At 39.5% G+C, this 19330-nt stretch overlaps 1 protein-coding gene across 4 annotated transcripts in view; it reads left to right on the top strand.

Annotated features, from left to right (window-relative positions):
• CUNH8orf34 (chromosome unknown C8orf34 homolog) overlaps nucleotides 1–19330 on the top strand; it is a 488639-nt gene that overhangs the window by 130673 nt on the left and 338636 nt on the right. For all 4 annotated transcript variants that reach the window (XM_033202801.1, XM_033202800.1, XM_033202799.1 and 1 more), the window contains one exon: nucleotides 18826–18854. In XM_033202801.1, the coding sequence (XP_033058692.1) occupies nucleotides 18826–18854 (29 nt within the window). The remainder of the gene's footprint in view (nucleotides 1–18825; nucleotides 18855–19330) is intronic.

Genomic DNA, 19330 nt, shown 5'->3' on the forward strand with positions numbered 1-19330 from the left:
GGACCAAATTCTTCTTAGAATCTTTTCAGAACCTAGACAATGCCTAGGGACTTTTTTTTTTTTAATGAAAGCAACATCTCTGTAATCTGAGGACTTAGGTTATGGTTTTGCTCTGCCATCTATGACATAAATCATAATAAATCAGATAAATCATTTAACCTCCATGTGCCTTGGTTTGCTCATCTCCAAAACAGAAAGACATGATTATGCCTCCTTCTTCTGCTAGGTGTGAAGGCTTAAAAATGATACATTTCAAGTAAAACTTTTTAAATAACTGTTATTGTCATAAGAGTAGGCAATTAAATGATTATTTAGATTTAATAAATTCACTTATATATGCAGACATACATATACATTTTATGGTTTTAGTAGTGAGTTAAAAGTATTCCTACATTTCTTTGGTTCCATTAAGTTTTTCTCAATTTTAAAAATTAGTCACCTTTAGAAGCCCATTGATGCCATGGCCTCACCAAAATTTTATTTTATTCCCATAGAATACTAAAGATTTTCAGTGGGAAGTAGTTAGAACACTAGCAATTTCTAGTGGATTATATTTTAGGATCTCTATTTTTATTTTAGATAGCAGAGTTTTACTAATTCCATGATTTTTATCAAAGGTAAATATTTTCTTGCTATATTTTGAAAGAATATATATATATACACACACACTTATATATGTAGTTATACATATTTACATTTGGTATTGTATATGTATGTGTGTGTGTGTGTGTGTACAGCTTTAGTTTTTTCACACCTCTTCATTGATAGCTCACTACATCCTTCTAGATTTTTGTGCAGTGAACTCTTTTCAGAAGTTAAGCTGCCTTATCACAGGATCTTATGCTTTGCCATTAGTAAAAACCCTCTGAATGGGATTCAAGAAAGCTCCATGTTTGGTTAAATTTCCTTTTGTAGAAAATAACAGTTAAGTGAGTTTTCAACTTATGACTATATTATGTTTATGAAAAGAGCCTGATCCTCTTCATATGACAAAGGCACATATTCATATTTATGAATCTTACCCTTTGGAGCAAAGCCTCAGGACTCTTTATAGCCTCTCAATTTACCTAATGACATGAACTAAAAGAAGGATGATTGAAGAATGTGCCTGATCGTTATAAAGACTTTCAAATAACATGGTCAATCAACTGTTGTCCTTTAGAATGTGACACCTGCCTTTCAAACACTTGTTATACTGTTGTTAATTTGTAAGGTAGTATTTGCTCTGTTCCCCCAAATTTTTAATACAGGGATTTGACTGCATTTCAATTACGCAGTGGCCCACATTTGTAGCAGAAGCGTCAGAGTTCAAGCTGTGGACCCAGAAAACCTGGCTGTGGCCTTCCAGGTTGTCTTACCCCATTTGGGTTGCTATAGCAAAATACTGTAGCCTGAGTGACTTATTAACAATAGAAATTTGTTTCTTATAGTTCTGGAGGGTGGGCGGTCTAAAATCCAGGTGCTGACACCTTTGGTATCTGATGAGGACCTGTTTCTTGGTTCCATAGACTGTTTATCCTAGCTGTGTTCTTACATGGTGGAAGGGGCAAGGCAGCTCTCAAAGGCCTCCTTTATAAGGTCAGTAATCCCAATTATGAGAAAGAAGCCCACATGTCCTCATCACCTCTCAGGCCCCACCTCCTAACACCATCACGTTGCAGATTAGAATTTAGCTTATGAATTTTGGGAGGACACTAACACTCAGATCATAACACAGGTGGCGCCCCACAACTGAGTCCAATGATCAGAAGCTAGTGGGGGCCATGTTTAATACTTGCAGGCAAGCCTGGAAAAACAATAAAGATAGTCTTTGGTCATCAGAGTAGAAGATATGGGATAAAATAAGGGCCAGAAAAGCTGGTGACTTTTTTAGGTGACTCCTAAAAGGTGACTCCATAGTGAGGCCAGAATGAACTGTCATAGTCAACTTCCACAGACATAGTAGAAGGTTGCTTTTGGCTTCACTTAATGGTTTTAAGGGACTCTGCTTTCTTAAGGTATTCTGGTGGGATTTATGTGAGTTAAGAGAATGGTTGGTTACATATAGAAGACTTGCTCTTTTCTTTGACTATTTCTCTGAGCAAAATGATACTTTCTTGGAATGACTTGAGTTTCTATAATTTTCTGTATCTGAGCTTTAATATTAAATTGTCTTAGGCACAACATGTTTACTACCAAGTTATCAATGTGCCTGCCCTGGTCAGTATACACGAATACAAATGCAGCTTTACTGTTTGCTGATGATTGTTTATCAGTCTAGTTGTCCAGAGTTTAGCTATGTAATGGCATTCCTACTTCCTCCAACTTGAACTAGGATGTTCATTTTCATCTGACTCTTACAATAGTTTCAACTTGTTAACTCTTTTTCTATGATAGTAGCTTTATTACCCATTGTTTTAATTACTAGGAAGACATAGGGGATGGGATTTTCCTCCAGGTACGTTCATAAGGAATACTCCATGTCTTGATATTGTGGACCTTTCTTTCTGGTGGCATAACCATTGAGGCAAAAGGCTGAAAGTTTTTAGTGATCTAATTTTAATGTAGTCACTGATGAGAATTCACTTTATCTTAGCTGTACAGTCTAAAAAAATCCTACATATTTTAGAAGTATTTTTTTTAGTTGAGATTGACAGCAAATAATCATTTACATCTCTCAAAATGATAGTTTTTTCAGCTCATTTACTGACAACTTTTAGAGACATAAATGAAATGAACACACAAACACACACACACACACACACACACATACACACAACTCAAATAATACCAGGGAAGACTAGACGGTCTCTTCAGTTTGCAAACATGGTTTCTGTTTCAGTAATAACTGTACCATGCTATTTTTCTGGCTTTTTTCCAAACCTTTCGATATAACATTTTATCTTAAAGTCAATCATAAACTGTGGCAATCTGCATGATATTGCTCTCTTGTAAAGGCAGACATGTTAGAATGACTCCCACAGCTGCTTGTATTGCCACATAGTCATGATGAAGTAGGCGTAGTGGGTTTTTGGTGCCTTGATCCCTCACTTTCTAGCATTTCTGTACTTTCCTCAAACATTACTTTTTTCTTCCCAGGAGCCTGGGCTCTTACCCATTCCTTCAAGTGTTTGCCCCCAACTCAGTAGTAATTTACTGCTAATTCTTTGAGGCCATGATGGAGTAGCTGTCTGATTCTTTACTTTCCTTTAAAGGACACACCTGATTAGGTCAGAGCCATATAGGGTAATCCCCATTCTGATGTGCTCAAACTCTCCTGGTTAGTATTCTATTCAAGGGTGTGATAACCCTTCATGCTCAGGAGGCCCACTCAGAATCAAAGAGGAAAAGATGCTGCAAAAGTGAATCCTGAGGGCCATCTTAGAATTCTGCCTGCCATACATATTATTATTGCTATTATTATTTATTCACCTACAGCATGCTCCAGCTAAGCATTTTCCAGTAGAAACGTAATGTTTGCCAGGTATACATTTTATATTTTCAGACACATTTGAAAAAGTCAAAAAGAAACATGTGAAAACAATTGGAATAAAATGTTGTGTTTAACCCAATATATCCAATTATTATGTTTCATTGTATTCCATATAAAAAAATTTCGAGATATTTTATGTTCTTTTTTTTAAAAAAAAATTCTAAGTCTTTAAACTCTAGTGTAAATTTTAATTCACAGCACCTCTCATTTTGGAACTAGCCACATTTCAACTGGTCAGTAGCCACAGGACAAGTGGCTACTGTACTGGACATCACTGCTCTAATATCAACAAAAAAACCCACAAAATCTCTTCTCTTGAGATTAACTCCAGACATCATCGGTTTTCCTTCTTCCTCCTTCATACAATGTTTGAAAGAGTAGTTATGATGCGGCATCATTGTCTGGGGTAAATATCTGAGGTTCATTGTCTCACACCAAGGGCACGGAGGGCACAGACACAACAAGAAGTGGGTTTAGGAGTGGAGGTTTAATGGGCCAAACAAAGAAAAAGGAGAACAATTCTCTCTCTTGTAAGAGAGAGGGGTGCCCAAATGGGACTTCTGGCCTGCTGCAGAGTGCACCAGATTTTATAGACAGGCTTGAGGAGGCAGTATCTGATTTACATAGGACCCAAAGATTGGTCAGACCAGGCATGATGTTTACATAACATGCCAGGAAGCTGGCTGCCCCACCCTAATCTTATTATGCGAATAGACTTTCCACTTGGCTGGTGCCATGTTGTCTGCTCCCTACTGCACAGGCGGTTGGAAAGGAAAAGGGAAGACAGAGCCACCGTTTGAACGTCCCTACTCCCAGATAGCCTTTTCCTATTGGCACAACTGCCAGCATTCACCCATGCAAGCTTCCAGCTTGCTTGTCTGTCTGCAGCTGGATTTTACAGTCTTCTCTTTGCTAGAAAAGAAAATGATTTTGGAGCTGCTTTTCATTAAAAGGAAAACCTTACTGAGGGCTTCCTTTCCCTCACTACCTGCCTAAATAATTTCTTTTTAACTCCTATATCAGTTAGTGCTCACTGTCTCTACTTGCTCATCTTCCTTCTACTCCTCAAAGCAATTATATAATCGCACCTATACTTCTGAAACTTATCTCACACTGGTCACCAAGTGATTTCCAAATTGCCAAATGGCATAAGCAGTTTTCCAGTCCTCATGTTACAAAATTTCTCTGGTAGTTGTAACCCCGTTGATTACTCTGTCATTCTTCAGACTCTCTGTTCGCCTCCTTTCTGGGAGCTGGCCCTCCATCCTCTTTGGATGCCCTTTGCATCACTTCCTGTAGGTCTCATTCAGGAGTTTATCTTTCTTCCCTGCCACTCTTAATGCTATTCCTATGGTTCGTGATTCATCCTTTGCCTTTGTCCTTTCAAGTGCTCTCTCTATTCAACCTCATTCACCCTCGTCATTTATCATCCCTACACAGCTAACTCAAATGAGTGTATTCATTCACCCTTATCATTTATCACCTCTACACAGCTAACTCAAATGAGTGTATTTCCATCCACACCTTTTATGTGTTTTTACAACATGCCAAAAGTGTATCTCCACTTGGCTATCCCAATGCCATGTTAAACTCAATGTATCCAAGTGGACCACACCTCCCTCTTCAAAGGTGACCTTTTGGCTGCATGTTGTGTGTTAGGTGGTGGTACTATAACTTACCTATTCTTCCAAACTGGAACCCTTCTAGATTCTTCTCTCTTCCTTACTGTTCATAACTGATTAGTTATCAAATCTTGCTAATTTTCCCTCTAAGATATGTTTTGAGTCTGGTTTATTTCTCCACTCCTATCAATATCTTCTAGTTCATCCTCTCAACTTCTCTGACCAGATTATTGGTTTATCCATTAAAGATATTTCATTCCTGCCCTGTGTCAGAAAAAAAAAAGAGGACAGCCTCTGTCCTTATTGAGCTTATGGTTGACTGGACTGCTATAACTTTCTGTTTAGGAGAATTTCATGGCCAAAATCTCTGTGGCTTGATACAATGTAAATATTTTCTCACTCAGAGAACAGTTTCATGTGATGTTCCAGGAATGCAGACTCCTTCCATTCTGTCATTCTACCATCTTCAACACATGACTTCCAAGGTTGCTGCAGAAGCAGAAAGAGCCTGTGGAAGATCATGGGGCAGGTTTCTAATGCAAATCATGGAAGTGGCGTACATTATCTGCCCACATTCTACAGCTAACTGCAAGGGAGCTAGGAAAAGTAGGCTACCTTGGTGCCCAGGAGAAACAAGGAACACACACTATTGATTTGCTTCTTTGTTCTGTGGATCAGCCTTCACTGTAAGTGTAGTGCCTCTAAAGTGAAAGCCTCACATTCACTTGTTTCAGGTATTCAGTGCCTCCCTAAAACTTCAGAGAAAGTGCTCCCGGATCTGGCCCTTTATTGGGTCTCCAGTACCATTGCTTATGACTTTCTTTATGCAGCACACTCCCTCAAAGTTCCTCCTTTCCATGCTTTTGCTTATGCTGTCCCCATGCCCTGAAGTGTCACCGGTGGTCAGCTCCTTCCACTGCTTCCCTCTTCAGCAAGCCACATTTACTCTTCTCTTTAGCTTCAGCTCAAATACCACTTCCTCCAAGATTATTTCTCTGTTGCTGTCCTCTTCTGGGGTGGATTTGCATCCCCTCTCTTTGTGCTTCTATATGTTTCTCTGAACACACTTATCTGCTATGATCTGTTTTATTTATCTCCTCTGGACCTTGAGTTTCCTGAGGGCTGAGCCACTTTGCTCTTGAAATCCCTAGGACTTGGCATAAAGATTAGCACATAACTTGGTTACGGTTTGCTTGAAGAGGGCTACCTCTGGTTCCATTTCATCCTGATCCTTCTTTTCTGAGACCTCCCCCAACTCTGGCTTTCTTCATTTAAACAAGCCTTCTGCTTTTTAAAATATGAGCCTTTGGGATAAGATGACATGGGTTTGGCTGTTTGTAGATTTGACTTGTTTGCTGGGATCTTTGGCTTTGACTATGATGCTTAAAAATAAATAGATAGCTAAGTTAGAACATAAACAAATAAATAAAAAACCCCAAAGCTAAAGAGCAGTAGATTTTTATTTCATGCAGTTGGCCAACAAAACCTTCTACTTTGTGAGGCACTATTCCCAGGGTGGCAGAGTTTCCAGTGTTCTCTGGATCTAATGCTTTTGCTGCTTCTGACAGCTCCCCATGACTTGAGACAGTGGTGGAACGAGTATCTTTAGGGCATCCAGATATTGGTCCATGGATTTCAGTTCATATGAAAACACTGGCTGGAGCCTTTCCAAGGAAAAGAGCCCAGCTGCTGGGGGGAACAGAGGACAGATATTTATGCTCTGTGATTGCTAATAGCAACCTGCACTCAGCCAAGAGAAAAAAATAGCAAAGGACTTTTTTAGTGAGTCAGTCAGGAATGCACCCAAGAAGTCCTTTCTGAAAAGCAGTCTAAGGAGTGATAGAATAACTATGCATGAGAGAAAATAGAGATGGATAATGTGGCAATTACTTGTTCATTCATTCCCACATTCATTGAATGTATACGGGAATGCAAAGATGACTAACACGTGGACCTAGACTTCAAGCTTACATTTTAGTAGTGGAGACAGGTTTGGAAATCATAGTTTCAAAGTCTTGTACAAAGTACTTTAACAGAACGGAGGAGGCATAGAAGAATCTCCAAAGGAGTTTAGGGACAACTTGATAGAAAAGTTATCTGAATCAAATTTGGAAGTATCCAAAGGTCAAAGTACAGTAGGAGGAGAGTCAAGATATGTCGTGCAGACAGATAATCCTGGAAGAGAGAAGCATGTGTGTAAGGATGTATTTCAAAGAAAGAGGAAGTTTTATCATTGAAAAGGCCACAAGGATGACTGAATAGTAAAAAGGAGAGTTTTATTGCTGATACCAGTTTGCAAACCAGCAAGAGGTAGTCTCTGGTGTGAACTAAATGTGCAGAGGGAAAGGGCAGGTTGGGTTTTATGCCTTACAGGGTCTGTATTACAAAGATGTCATACATATTCAGTAGGTTTGGGGGAAAGCCATACATATTTATGTGGGCAGTTGAGTACATGCACAATGGGCAAACATATGTGTAACATGCATCCTATGTTCACTTGGTGGTGTGGTTTTAGCATGAAAATGAAGTGGAATATCACTATGTCAAAAGGTGAATCATAGGATATAAAGACAGTTTATGCACAGTCTCTATAAGTTGGCTGAAACTGGCTTAAAGTCTGCAGTTGCTTATCAGAAAAGAATGTTTGTAAGGCTGGTCCTGTTACCTTAGTGGTCTGGCTTGTAATTCAGAGTTAGGGAGGGGGTATGATAATTTTCCTGATAGCTCTTATTGCTAGGGAGTTTAGCAAGTGTATGGATTTTCTTGTAGCCATAGGAATTTAGGAAGTTGCCATGTCAGCTGGACCTTGAACTCTCGACCCCTACCTAACCTTCATTTCCTTAACCTTGAGGTCCATCCTAGTTGATAAAGGGATGTCTGTTTTGACCTCTCAGATCACAGGTCATATTGTTGGTGCATGAAGGGTGAAACAAATAATAAAGGGAATGAAGCAAGAAGTCTGGGTTACAGAGAAGTCAGGAATCAGGTGTAGGGACTTCTATGCTACAGGAATCTTGTCAGTAGATTATGATCCTAAGCAAGTTTGAATTTTTTTTTTACCAATCACTCTTGGAGGCAACATGAGGACAGAGGTGATATGATCCATGCCTGGAGGCAAGGACAGAGATGAATAGAGCCTGAAACAAAGCAGATACTCCTCATGGAGAACCTCTGTGGGGGCAGTGCAAAGGGGAAATGTAGGGTTGGAGCCTCCACACACAGTTCCCACTGGAGCACTGCCTAGTGGCACTATGAGAAGAAGGCCACCATCCTTCAGATCCCAGAATGATAGATCCACCAACAGCTTGCACTGTGCTCCTGGAAAAGCCACAGACACTCAATGCCAGCCATGAAGGAGGAATGCCCAAGGCTGTGGGAGCCACCCCTGCATTTCCCCTTTGCACTGCCCTAGCAGAGGCTCTCCATGAGGGCTCCACCTGTGTAGCAGACTTCTGCCTGGACATTCAGGCATTTTCATACATCCTCTGAAATCTAGGTGGAGTTTCCCAAACCTCAGTTCTTGACCTCTGTGCACCCACAGGCCCAACACCACATGGAAGCCACCAAGGCTTGGGGCTTGCACCCTCTGAAGCAATAGCCCTTGGTCCCTTGTGGCCACCACTGGAGCTGAAGTGGCTGGGATACAGGACGCCATGTCCTGAGGCTGCACAGAGCAGCAGGGACTCTGAGCCTGGCCCAAGAAACCATTTTTCCTCCTAGGTCTCTGGGCCTTTGATGGCAGGGGCTGCCATGAATACCTCTGACATGCCCTGGAGACATTTTCCCCATTGTCTTGGTGAATAACATTCAGCTCCTTGTTACTTATGCAAATTTCTGCAGCTGGTTTGAATTTCTTCCCCAAAATTGGGTTGTTCTTTTCTACCACATAGTCAACCTGCAAAATTTTCAAACTTTTATGCTCCGCTTCCCTTTTAAACATAACTTTCAATTTCAGATCATCTCTCTCAAGTTCAAAGATCCACAGATCTTCCCTACAGATGCCACCAGTCTCTTTACTAAAGCATAGCAAGAGTGACCTTTGCTCCAGTTCCCAGTTGCTCAATTTTCTCATCTCCATCTGAGACCACCTCAGCCTGGTCTTCATTGTCCATATCACTATCAGCATTTTAGTCAAAACCATTCAACAAGTCTCCAGGAAGTTCCAAACTTTCCCACATCTTCCTCTTTTCTTCTGAGCCCTTCAAACTGTTCCAACATCTGCCTGTCCAGTTTCAAAGTTGCTTCCACATTTTCAAGTGTCTTTATAGCAGTGCCCCATACTCCCAGTATCAATTTGCTGTTAGTCTATTTTCACACTGCTATAAAGAAATGCCTGAGACTGGGTAATTTATAAAGGAAAGCGGTGTAATTTAATCACAGTCCCACATGACTGAGGAGGCCTCAGGAAACTTACAATTATGGCAGAAGGAGAAGCAGGCACCTTCTTCACAAGATGGCAGGAGAGAGAATGAAAGTGAAGGAGGATGAGCCTCTTATAAAACCATCAGATCTTGTGAGAACTCACTATCATGAGAACAGCATGTGGAACACTGCCCCCATGATCCAGTTACCTCCCTTTGCCAACACATGGGGATTACAGGTTTCTCCCTCAACAAGTGGAAATTACAATTTGAGATGAGATTTGATTGGGGACACAGAGCCAAACCATGTCATATGCCTACGATATTATTTGAAAGAACACTGAGTAAGCTATTGTCATTAGTTGTCTGTGAATGGGGGCTTATTTTATTTTTTCCCTATTTTTTTATGCTGAACATGTCTTGATTTGATCAAATGAAATATAAAGGGTATATATTTGCAATAGAAAAGATGCAATTTGACTTGATATCAGTATGTATATAGTTACTTTATAAAGAATAATTTTAAGAATAATTAAAGAATAATTTTTAGAGACTACTGGAAGCAGAAGCTTGTATGCAGTAGATGGAAGAAGGAAAGGACAGCAATGAAGAGAGATGAGGAGTAGAGAAAGGAGGAGTATGTCCTTCTGCAAAAAGTTATGATGGAAGTGAAGATGTGAAAGAGGGCAGCAATTAGTGGGGAAATTTGGAATTTTTTGGTCATTTAGGTCTTATTTCCTTTAGTTTCTTCTGTGCGTGTATGAGAGAGAAACAGAGAAACAGTGAGAGAGAGAGAGAGAGAGAGGCAGAAAGAGAGAATATGTATGTGTCTGTGTACATTTAATGGATTTTAGGGTATTAGGGGAAACCAAGATAAAGAACTTGCAGATTCAGGAGAGGGAGAGAAGATAATAGATGGAACAAATACAAGAGATGGAGGTTGGGGATGGAGCCAAGAAAACAAATGGATATAAGTGCACTTTGTCCTCTGAGACTGAAGAGAATAGCATCCATGGCTTTTTGAGGGGGAGGAGGAATCAGGAAGTCCAGGAAGTTCAAATCTTATAGTTTTCAAGTTTTCAGGATGTTAAACTTTGAGGTCCTATACAATAAGAAGGAGGAAGAGATGGGTAGAGGGGCCTGATGAAATGCAACACCATTTGGAACTGTCCTTGGAGAAATGAATGCACTGGTTAATCAAGGATGAAAATTGATATGTGCTTCTAGAGCAGGGTTCAGCAAACTCTCACCCATGTGCCAAATCCAACCTGTAGCTGTTTTTGTGACTCATGTTCTAAGCATGATTTTTACGTTTTAAAAGAGTTATTTATAAAGAAAGAAAAATAATGTGTGAGTATGATATGATCTATATCTAGAATTTTACTATTTAGCCCATAACAGAAAATTTTTTCAACTTTTGTTCTAGGATACCCAATTAATATGATTTGGCTGTGTCATCAATGAAATCTCAACTTGAATTGTATCTCCCAGAATTCCCATGTGTTGTGGGAGGGACCCAGGGGGAGGTAATTGAATCACAGGGGCCAGTTTTTCCTGTGCTATTCTCATGCTAGTGTATAAGTCTCACAAGATCTGATGGGTTTATCAGGGGTTTCTGCTTTTGATTCTTCCTTGTTTTCTCTTGCCACCGCCATGTAAGAAGTATCTTTCACCTCCTGCCATGATTCTGAGGCCTCCCTAGCCATGTGGAGCTATAAGTTCAATTAAACTTCTTTTTGTTCCCAGTTTTGGGTATGTCTTTATCAGCAGCATGAAAACTAATACAGTAAATTGGTACTGAGAATGGGGTGTTGCCAAAAGGATACCTGAAAATGTGGAAGCAACTTTGGAACTGGGTAACACATAGAGGTTGGAACAGTTTGGAATCCTCAGAAGAAGACAGGAAAATGTGTGAAAGTTTGAAACTTCCTAGAAACTTGTTGAGTGGCTTCAACAAAAATGCCAATAGTGATATGAACAATAAGGTTCAGGCTGAGGTGGTCTCAGATGGAGATGAGGAACTTGTTGGGAACTGGAACAAAGGTGACTCTTGTTATATTTTAGCAAAGAGACTGGCAGCATTTTGTCCCTGCCCTAGAGATTTGTGGAACTTTGAACTTGAGAAAGATGATTTAAGGTATCTGGCAGAAGAAATTTCTAAGCAGCAAAGCATTCAAGAGGTGACTTGGGTACTGTTAAGGGCATTCTGTTTTATAAGGGGAGCAGAGCATAAAAGTTTGGAAAATTTGCAGCTTGACTTTGCAACAGAAAAGAAAGACCTATTTTCTGGGGAAAAATTCAAGCTGGCTGTAAAAATTTACATATGTAGCCAGGAGCCTGTTGTTAATCCCCAAGACCACAGGGCAAAATGTCTCCAGGTCATGTCAGAGACTTTCATGACAGCCCCTCCCATCACAGGCCCAGAGGCCCAAGAGGAAGATGTAATTTCGTGGGCCAGATCCAGGGTCCCTGTGTTGTGTGCATGAGGAGCCCTGTGTCCCAGCTGTCGCTGAAAGGGGCCAACGTACAATGTGGGCTTTGGCTTCAGAGCGTGTAAGCCCCAAGCCTTGGCAGCTTTCATGTGGTGTTGAGCCTGCGAGTGCACCGAAGTCAAGAACTGAGGTTTGGGAATGTCTTCCTAGATTTTAGAAGATGCATGGAAATGCCTGGATGCCCAGGCAAACATTGCTTCGGTGGTGGGACTCTCATGGAGAACCTCTGCTAGGGCAGTGTGGAAGGGGAATGTGGGGCTGGAGCCCCTACACTGAGTCCCTACTGGGGCACCACCTAGTGGAGCTGTGGGAAGAGGGCCACCATCCTCCAGACCCCAAAATTGTAGATCCACCAAAAGCTTGCACCGTGCACCTGGAAAAGCTACAGACACTCAAAGCCAGTCCGTGAAAGCAGCCAGGAGGGAGGCGTACCCTGCAAAGCCACAGGGGCAGAGCTGCCTAAGACCGTGTGCGCCCACTTCTTGCATCAGCGTGGACTCGATATGAGACCTGGAGTTAAAGGAGATCATTTTGGAGCTTTAAAATTTGACTAACCTACTGGATTTAAGACTTGCATGGACTCTGTAAGCCCTTTGTTTTGGCCAATCTCTCCCTTTTGGAATGACTGTATTTAACCAATACCTATACCCCAATACCTGTACCCCCATTGCATCTAGGAAGTAACTAGCTTGCTTTTGATTTTACTGGCTCATATGTAGAAGGGACTTGCCTTGTTTCAGATAAGACTTTGGACTGGGTTAATGCTGAAATGAGTTAAGATTTTGGGGGACTGTTGGGAAGGCATGATTGGTTTTGAAATGTGAGGACATGAGATTTGGAGGGGCTGGGGTGGAATGATATGGATTGGCTGTGTCCCCACCCAAATCTCAACTTGAATTGTATCTTCCAGAATTCCCACGTGTTGTGGGAGGGACCCAGGGGGAGATAATTGAATCATGGGGACCAAATTTTCTTGTGCTATTCTCATACTAGTGAATAAGTCTCATGAGATCTAATAGGTTTATCAGGGGTTTCCTTTTTGCTTCTTTCTCATTTCCTCTTGCCTTTGCCATCTAAGAAGTGCCTTTTGTCTCCCATCATGATTCTGGGGCCTCCCCAGTCATTTGGAACTGTAAGTCCAGTTAAATCTCTTTTTGTTCCCAGTTTCAGGTATGTCTTTGTCAGCCATATGAAAACAAACTGATACACTAATTGAGGATAAAATTCCTCAATTTCTAGCAGGAATCCTCTTTAAAAGTAATTAGCAGTCTGTATAAAGGGTGTTTTCTAAAAAAATGTATTTTAAGATATAAGTAGAGATAAGGTCTCACTATGTTGCCCAGGCTGGTTTCGAACTCCTGAGTTCAAGATATCTTCCCACCTCAGCTTCCTGAAGTGTTAAGATTACAGCTTTGTTAACACTTCCCGAAGTGTTAAGATTACTGAGCTGCTGTGCCCAGTTTAAAGCGTGTTTTGATTGACTAATTGCCAGAGGTTGTTGATCACCCATTTACTGATAAAGGTTCTACTTATACAGGTATTTGCTTTAACATTACTCTTTATACTCAGTGGCATGCCAGTAAGCTAACTCTGAAAATAAGCCCTGATTTTCAGCATTTGTCGATTTCCATGATGTAAATATTCCCACTGTGGCTAATTTCAAGCTATCTGTGTGACATTACTGAATGAGTTGTTGGGAAGGAATATGGGAAGTTGGTTTTCACAAGCCAGTATGGGCCAGCTATAGCATAAAACTGATATTTCCAAGCTATATGCTCTATTTTTGTATTTGAATTTTATTTCACAGTTGAAAAAAGGCTTTAAAAAAGAAAGAATTGGGGAGTCTAATTTTCTACATTATAATACAATTGGCATTTTTTTCCAATAGGGAAGTAGATTTTAGAGAAATAGTACCATTTTATACTATATGAATTTTCGAACCTACTTCTGTGAAATGAATTACACTAAGGTGTAGAGAATTTTGAAAAGTTGCTACTTCCATTTCCTATAACTACAACCTAATTCTAACTCTGTGGCTGAGCAGATGCCTAGAAAGATGGAAGTCTTGAAGAAACCGATAGCTCTTATTTCCCTTATAGAAGGCAACTCAAACATGAGAATATGAAAACTGTGTTTTGAAATAAGTTTCTGATACTAATGTGTTTTGTACTGTGCTGGTCTATGCAAATATACCCCCAAAAGTCTGAGAAAGCTGAAAAGCCGAAGAAAGAGGCTGCAAGTTGAATTTAGAAAGAAACATTTAATAGGGACTAATGAACAGAAGCCATGTGTGTGTCTGGGGAGGATGCAAGACAAGGTGAGTCCCTGCACCATTATCTTCCAGACCCAGGACTTATATATGGTAGGGAAAGGGCATACGTGATTTAGAAGGGATATGTAGGACAACTGAAGCGCAATAGCATCAAGGTTGTTTTGACCTAATGGCAGGATTTATAGTAAGTACCTGCTCTTAAACAAGGAATAATAGATAAATGGGAAATCTTAGAGGCATTCCCAGAACTGGGTTCATTAGAAGTCAACATGGCGGATTAGCATCAAAGATGGAGTTGCTTTAGCCTGCGCACAGTGAGACCTCTTTGGAGTTGAGAATAAATGGAAAGGCCTATAAACTAAATGACACAAATGGAGGCCATCTATATAGGTTTGCTCCACGGTGAATCAGGAAATTCTACCTGATTCATGTCTACCTCTGACATGCCTGTGGGAGCCACTGCTTCTTTATCCAGAAGAGAAGCTCAGTTTCTCAAAGAACTAATTTTCCCCTTCTCTGCCAGGCAGCTCACTCCTACAGTTGGACATCATTGCTACCCTAAGCAACGGTTACTTTGTGTATTAGGCTGTTCTTGCATTGCTGTAAATAAATACCTGAGTCTGAGTGATTTGTAAGAAAGGAGGTTTAATTGGCTTACGGTTTTGCAGGCTCTACAGGAAGCATAACACCGGCATCTGCCTTTGGGGAGGCCTCTGGGGGCTTATGATCATGACACAAGGCCAAGCAGGAATTCGCAATCAAATGGCGAAAACAAAAGCAAGAGCAAGGTTAGGGAAGGTGCTATACATTTTCTATACATTTTCAAAGGACCACATCATTTGAGAACTCACTATCGTGAGAGTGGCAACAAGGACATGGTGGTAAACCGTTCATGAGAAATCCACCCCTGTGATCCAGTCACCTCCCACCAGCCCCCACCTCTAACACTGGGGATTACAATTCAACATGAGATTTGGGCAGGGACACAAATCCAAACCATATCACCCTGATAGGGTGTTTCCTTTAAGCTCTAGTTTGACTTTTACAAGGACCATATATTCCATTTTCATTAAGAGTCCCACCCTCAAATCCTGGTCTTTTCTTTTTTACAACGTATCTTAGCAACCCAATTCGTTTTCTTTTGCATGTTTACTGTTTTCTGAAGATCCCCAGTCTTCATAAACTAAAAAAGAATCTCAATTTAAAATATAATACCTTTTAAAAGTTAATAAAATGCCTAAAAGTTGTTAATATCTTCTCAGGGAATCGCTGTGGATGTTCTGCTAGACACTGGGAGAAATATCCTAGCTACTCAGTATAAATGGTTCCCATTAGAGCTTCATGCCTCTGTGAAGCATTTCATTAAAATTCTTTCAACTGCTTTTAATCTGTTTAAGCTTTGAGTAAAAATGAAATAAGAATTAAAAAAATGCCCTAGGCAACTTGACATTGATAATAGAAAGCTGAAAGAATTACTGATAATAGAGTGAAGATTTATTTGGATAATTTCTCAGGCAAAGTCATCAAAATACGTAAATTTTAAGAAAATATGATAATAAGAATTTGAACAAAATATGGTCAGACCAAAGAGTTGGCATAATTAAAGGCAAAATTCCTTCTCCAAACTGAGTTTTCCATTTAGCTAGTTTGAGTTTTATTCTGGGGTCCATTACTTAGTACTGAAATATATCTTCAAAGCAATGTTTCTCTTCATCTCCATTTTCAACTGCTAAAATTTTCCAGCCCTGAAAAACAGCTCATATGTTTGCTAAAATTGAGAGGAGGTAGCCCATGAGTAATGTGCAAGTTCTGTGTGACACACATTTTGACTATTCACAGGGCTTTTTTACTTACTTGCCAGTTCTTGCTTCTTTCTGGAAAAGTGATATATTGCTGCTATCTTTATGAATAATGGATTTATAAATATGAGGCATAAAAGAAACTTAAAGATCAACTGGTAGCTTTCTAAAAGTTAAATGAGAAAACTCTTTTTGCAAGCCTGAGAGCATGATGCAGGAAGTTAAATCAAGAGATCGGGCTGGGTGTGGTGACTCACCCCTGTAATTATAGCACTTTGGGAGGCTGAGGCGGGCGGATCACGAAGTCAGGAGTTTGAGACCAGACTGGCCAACGTGGTGAAACCTCATCTCTACTAAAACTACAAAAGCTGGCTGGGCATAGTGGCAGGCCCCTGTAATCCCAGCTACTTGGGAGGCTGAGGCAAGAGAATCGTTTGAACCCGGGAGGTGGGGGTTGCAGTGAGCTGAGATCCAACCATTGCACTCCAGCCTGGAAAACAGGGCAAGACTCTGTCTCCAAAAAATATATAAATAAAAAATAAATAAATAAATAAATCAAGAGATGAAGAGAGTTCTAAAAATCCCAAATAATTGAATTATGGATTATTTAATTCCAGATATCCAAGCTTTATGACTTTGGGTGAGAAAGAGAATTTTGTTTCATATTATCTATGCTCTCTCTTTTAAAATAGACTAAGCCCTTTAAAATTTTATATTTAGGATATTCAGTCTTAATCTTGAATTCACATTGGAAAAGAACATTTTTATAGAATTATATTACATGTAAATATAAGCATTTAAAAGACATGTTTGAATTTTTATAAATTGTAATAATGTATTTTAAATCAATAGACTGTGACATAAGCCATTTAGTATCCCATAAATGTCCTATCTTTTCTTAAAATCTGAGTTATTCTAAATGACCATTTGTAATTCTCTATATTTTTTAAGCCCAAACATTTCACAAATGATTTATGTTAGGTCTTCACAAATGTTTGTAATTGCCCTCTGAGATCTCTTAGTCTCACGTCTTCCCCTTGACTGTGGTGCCATCATATCTGAGCTCTCCATCACGGTTCACTCAGCAGTGATACAGCCCAGCTCCAATGCTAGCCCTCCTTAAAGCTTTTTCTCCTTTAACCGTTTGAAGGCACTACCTTCATAATACAGCAAGTCCTTGAATAATTGTTAAGCTTTGGTCACCCAAAATCCCTGAAGTGGTAGTTAGACTCTCTTTTAATGTGTGACGCATAAAAATTCTTAGTTACCAATGACTTCTACCAAAAAAAAAAAAAAGAATTTTATAGAATATTGAAGAATAAGCCCCAAATGTACCTGTGTTTCTAGTGTTGTCTACAAGGGGATCTACAATGGTGCCATTTACTGAGATGAAGTTGTGTGTACTTTTTCGGCTTTGTGTATAATTGATTCATTAGGTTAGTGGTGTAGGAGATGATATAAGAACTAATAAAATATCATTTACACCCTCTACCTCTATCCCTGAGGCAGGCAGGGGATCTGAACCCTGTAACATGCTCTTTTTACTCAGGTTCATTATCCTGAGGCTGTTTTTAGGTTCTCTTTTCCAACGCAGCTCATTCTTTCTGTGCTTTGTAGTCTGCTGAACTTCAGCTTCAATTCCTATTCTTATTTTCTCCAAGTTCTCCTGGGCTTCAAACTTTAGACCTTTCCTTATCTCTTGGCTCATTCCCTGCTGGGGTTTGACAACAACCTCCCTTTGATCTGTGCCCTGAATCTGAGAGCTGCTCCAGTGCCCTGCCACAGTGCTGAAGTTCAGCCCCATTGTTCAAAAGAATAAAATGGAGAGTGAATTGGAAGGATGATGTCTTTAGTCTGACAAGTTGAGAATGGAATGCCCACAAGAATTCAACAATTAGCTCAGGAAGGAAGTCTGTGCTGGCAGTAAAGATGTGCCACCTAGAGAAATAAAAATATCAAAGGTATGGGGTAGATTATCAAGAGAAGTATAACAAATGAGAAGAAAAGACAGCTCAGCAAAGAACCCTTGCCATTTCAGGAAAGGACCCCTATCCCTGCAAAAAAGAGGATTCCTGTGAAGGAGACAATGGAGCACAGAAAAGAGAGGATAGCATTTCAATAAAGAGGAATTGATAGTGTATCATCACAGAGAAATTAAGGACTAAACTTTTTACATTGCTGACTTAGAATAATTTTGGAGAAAGGATAAAGACAGAAATTAGACTGATGTGCAATGAGAAATATGTGGATGGTGGGGAAGAAACTTGTGAGGAGGAATCACTTATGCATTGGCTCAAGGAGCTGTCAATCTGAGGGACTGTGGGAAAATTCCTTAAACTTTCTCGTCTATTTCCTCATCCACAAAATAAAGACATTAGAATAAATCATCTTGGACCACCATTCTGCCTTAATATCTAATTATTCTGGGAGTCTAAATTCTTAACAAGTAGCAAAATAGTAACAGGCTAAGTTATACTTTATTGTCATCATAACCTAAAAATGATATTTCTACAACCATATTTGCATGTTTGTTCTGCCTTTAACATCCTGCAAGGAATATGGCACTGCTTTGTTTTTGTTGCATCATTTGCATTGCTTCAGAAGTTCATAGCTGTTATAGTTGACTTAAATTCCTAATTTGTTTTCATTGGTAAAAAGGATGTGCCATGTTATTTTGAAGCACTAATAAAAAGAAAAAAATAGAATAGAAAATACACTACTTTTACAAATAGAAAGTTTGTTTTGAACATTAGGTTACTAAAGATTGCTTCTAAAACTTTTTTTTATAAATCTCTTTTAAATCCCAGGTATTGCAATTTCAGATGAACTCGATAAGGTAAGTTGAACTATACATCTGGTGAAAAGAAAATGTAGAACTTACCTTTTATTCTGCTGTCTCAATATAAATAAATTTTCTGAAACATATAAAATGTTCAAGTATAATTTATTTGGTGCTAACATTTTAAAACTTTGAAAGTTAAATACATGTTGTTTTATGAAAGCTTTTCCATTAAATATATATCACCTACTCTTTTGAGTCAAGGCCTTTAGAATTTGGTTAGAGAAAATGGAATCACTATAATCACTGAATCACTATATTGCAAAATAAAAACTCATAACACTATATTATGTAAATTATTTTATTCCACTTGTATCTAAATGATAATGATATGGAAAACATTATATTTTTTGATAGCTCCTCTTTGGAAACCTTACCAATAAAGTTTTTTGTTTGTTTATTTTAATTTTCCAAGATGCCAAGAGACTATGATGGTGCTTTGAAGTAGGGTAGTAGTTGTGATGGTGGTGAGA

The sequence above is a fragment of the Trachypithecus francoisi genome, unplaced genomic scaffold (assembly GCF_009764315.1).
Source record: "Trachypithecus francoisi isolate TF-2019V2 unplaced genomic scaffold, Tfra_2.0 Lachesis_group7, whole genome shotgun sequence".
NCBI classification, from domain to species: Eukaryota; Metazoa; Chordata; class Mammalia; order Primates; family Cercopithecidae; genus Trachypithecus; species Trachypithecus francoisi.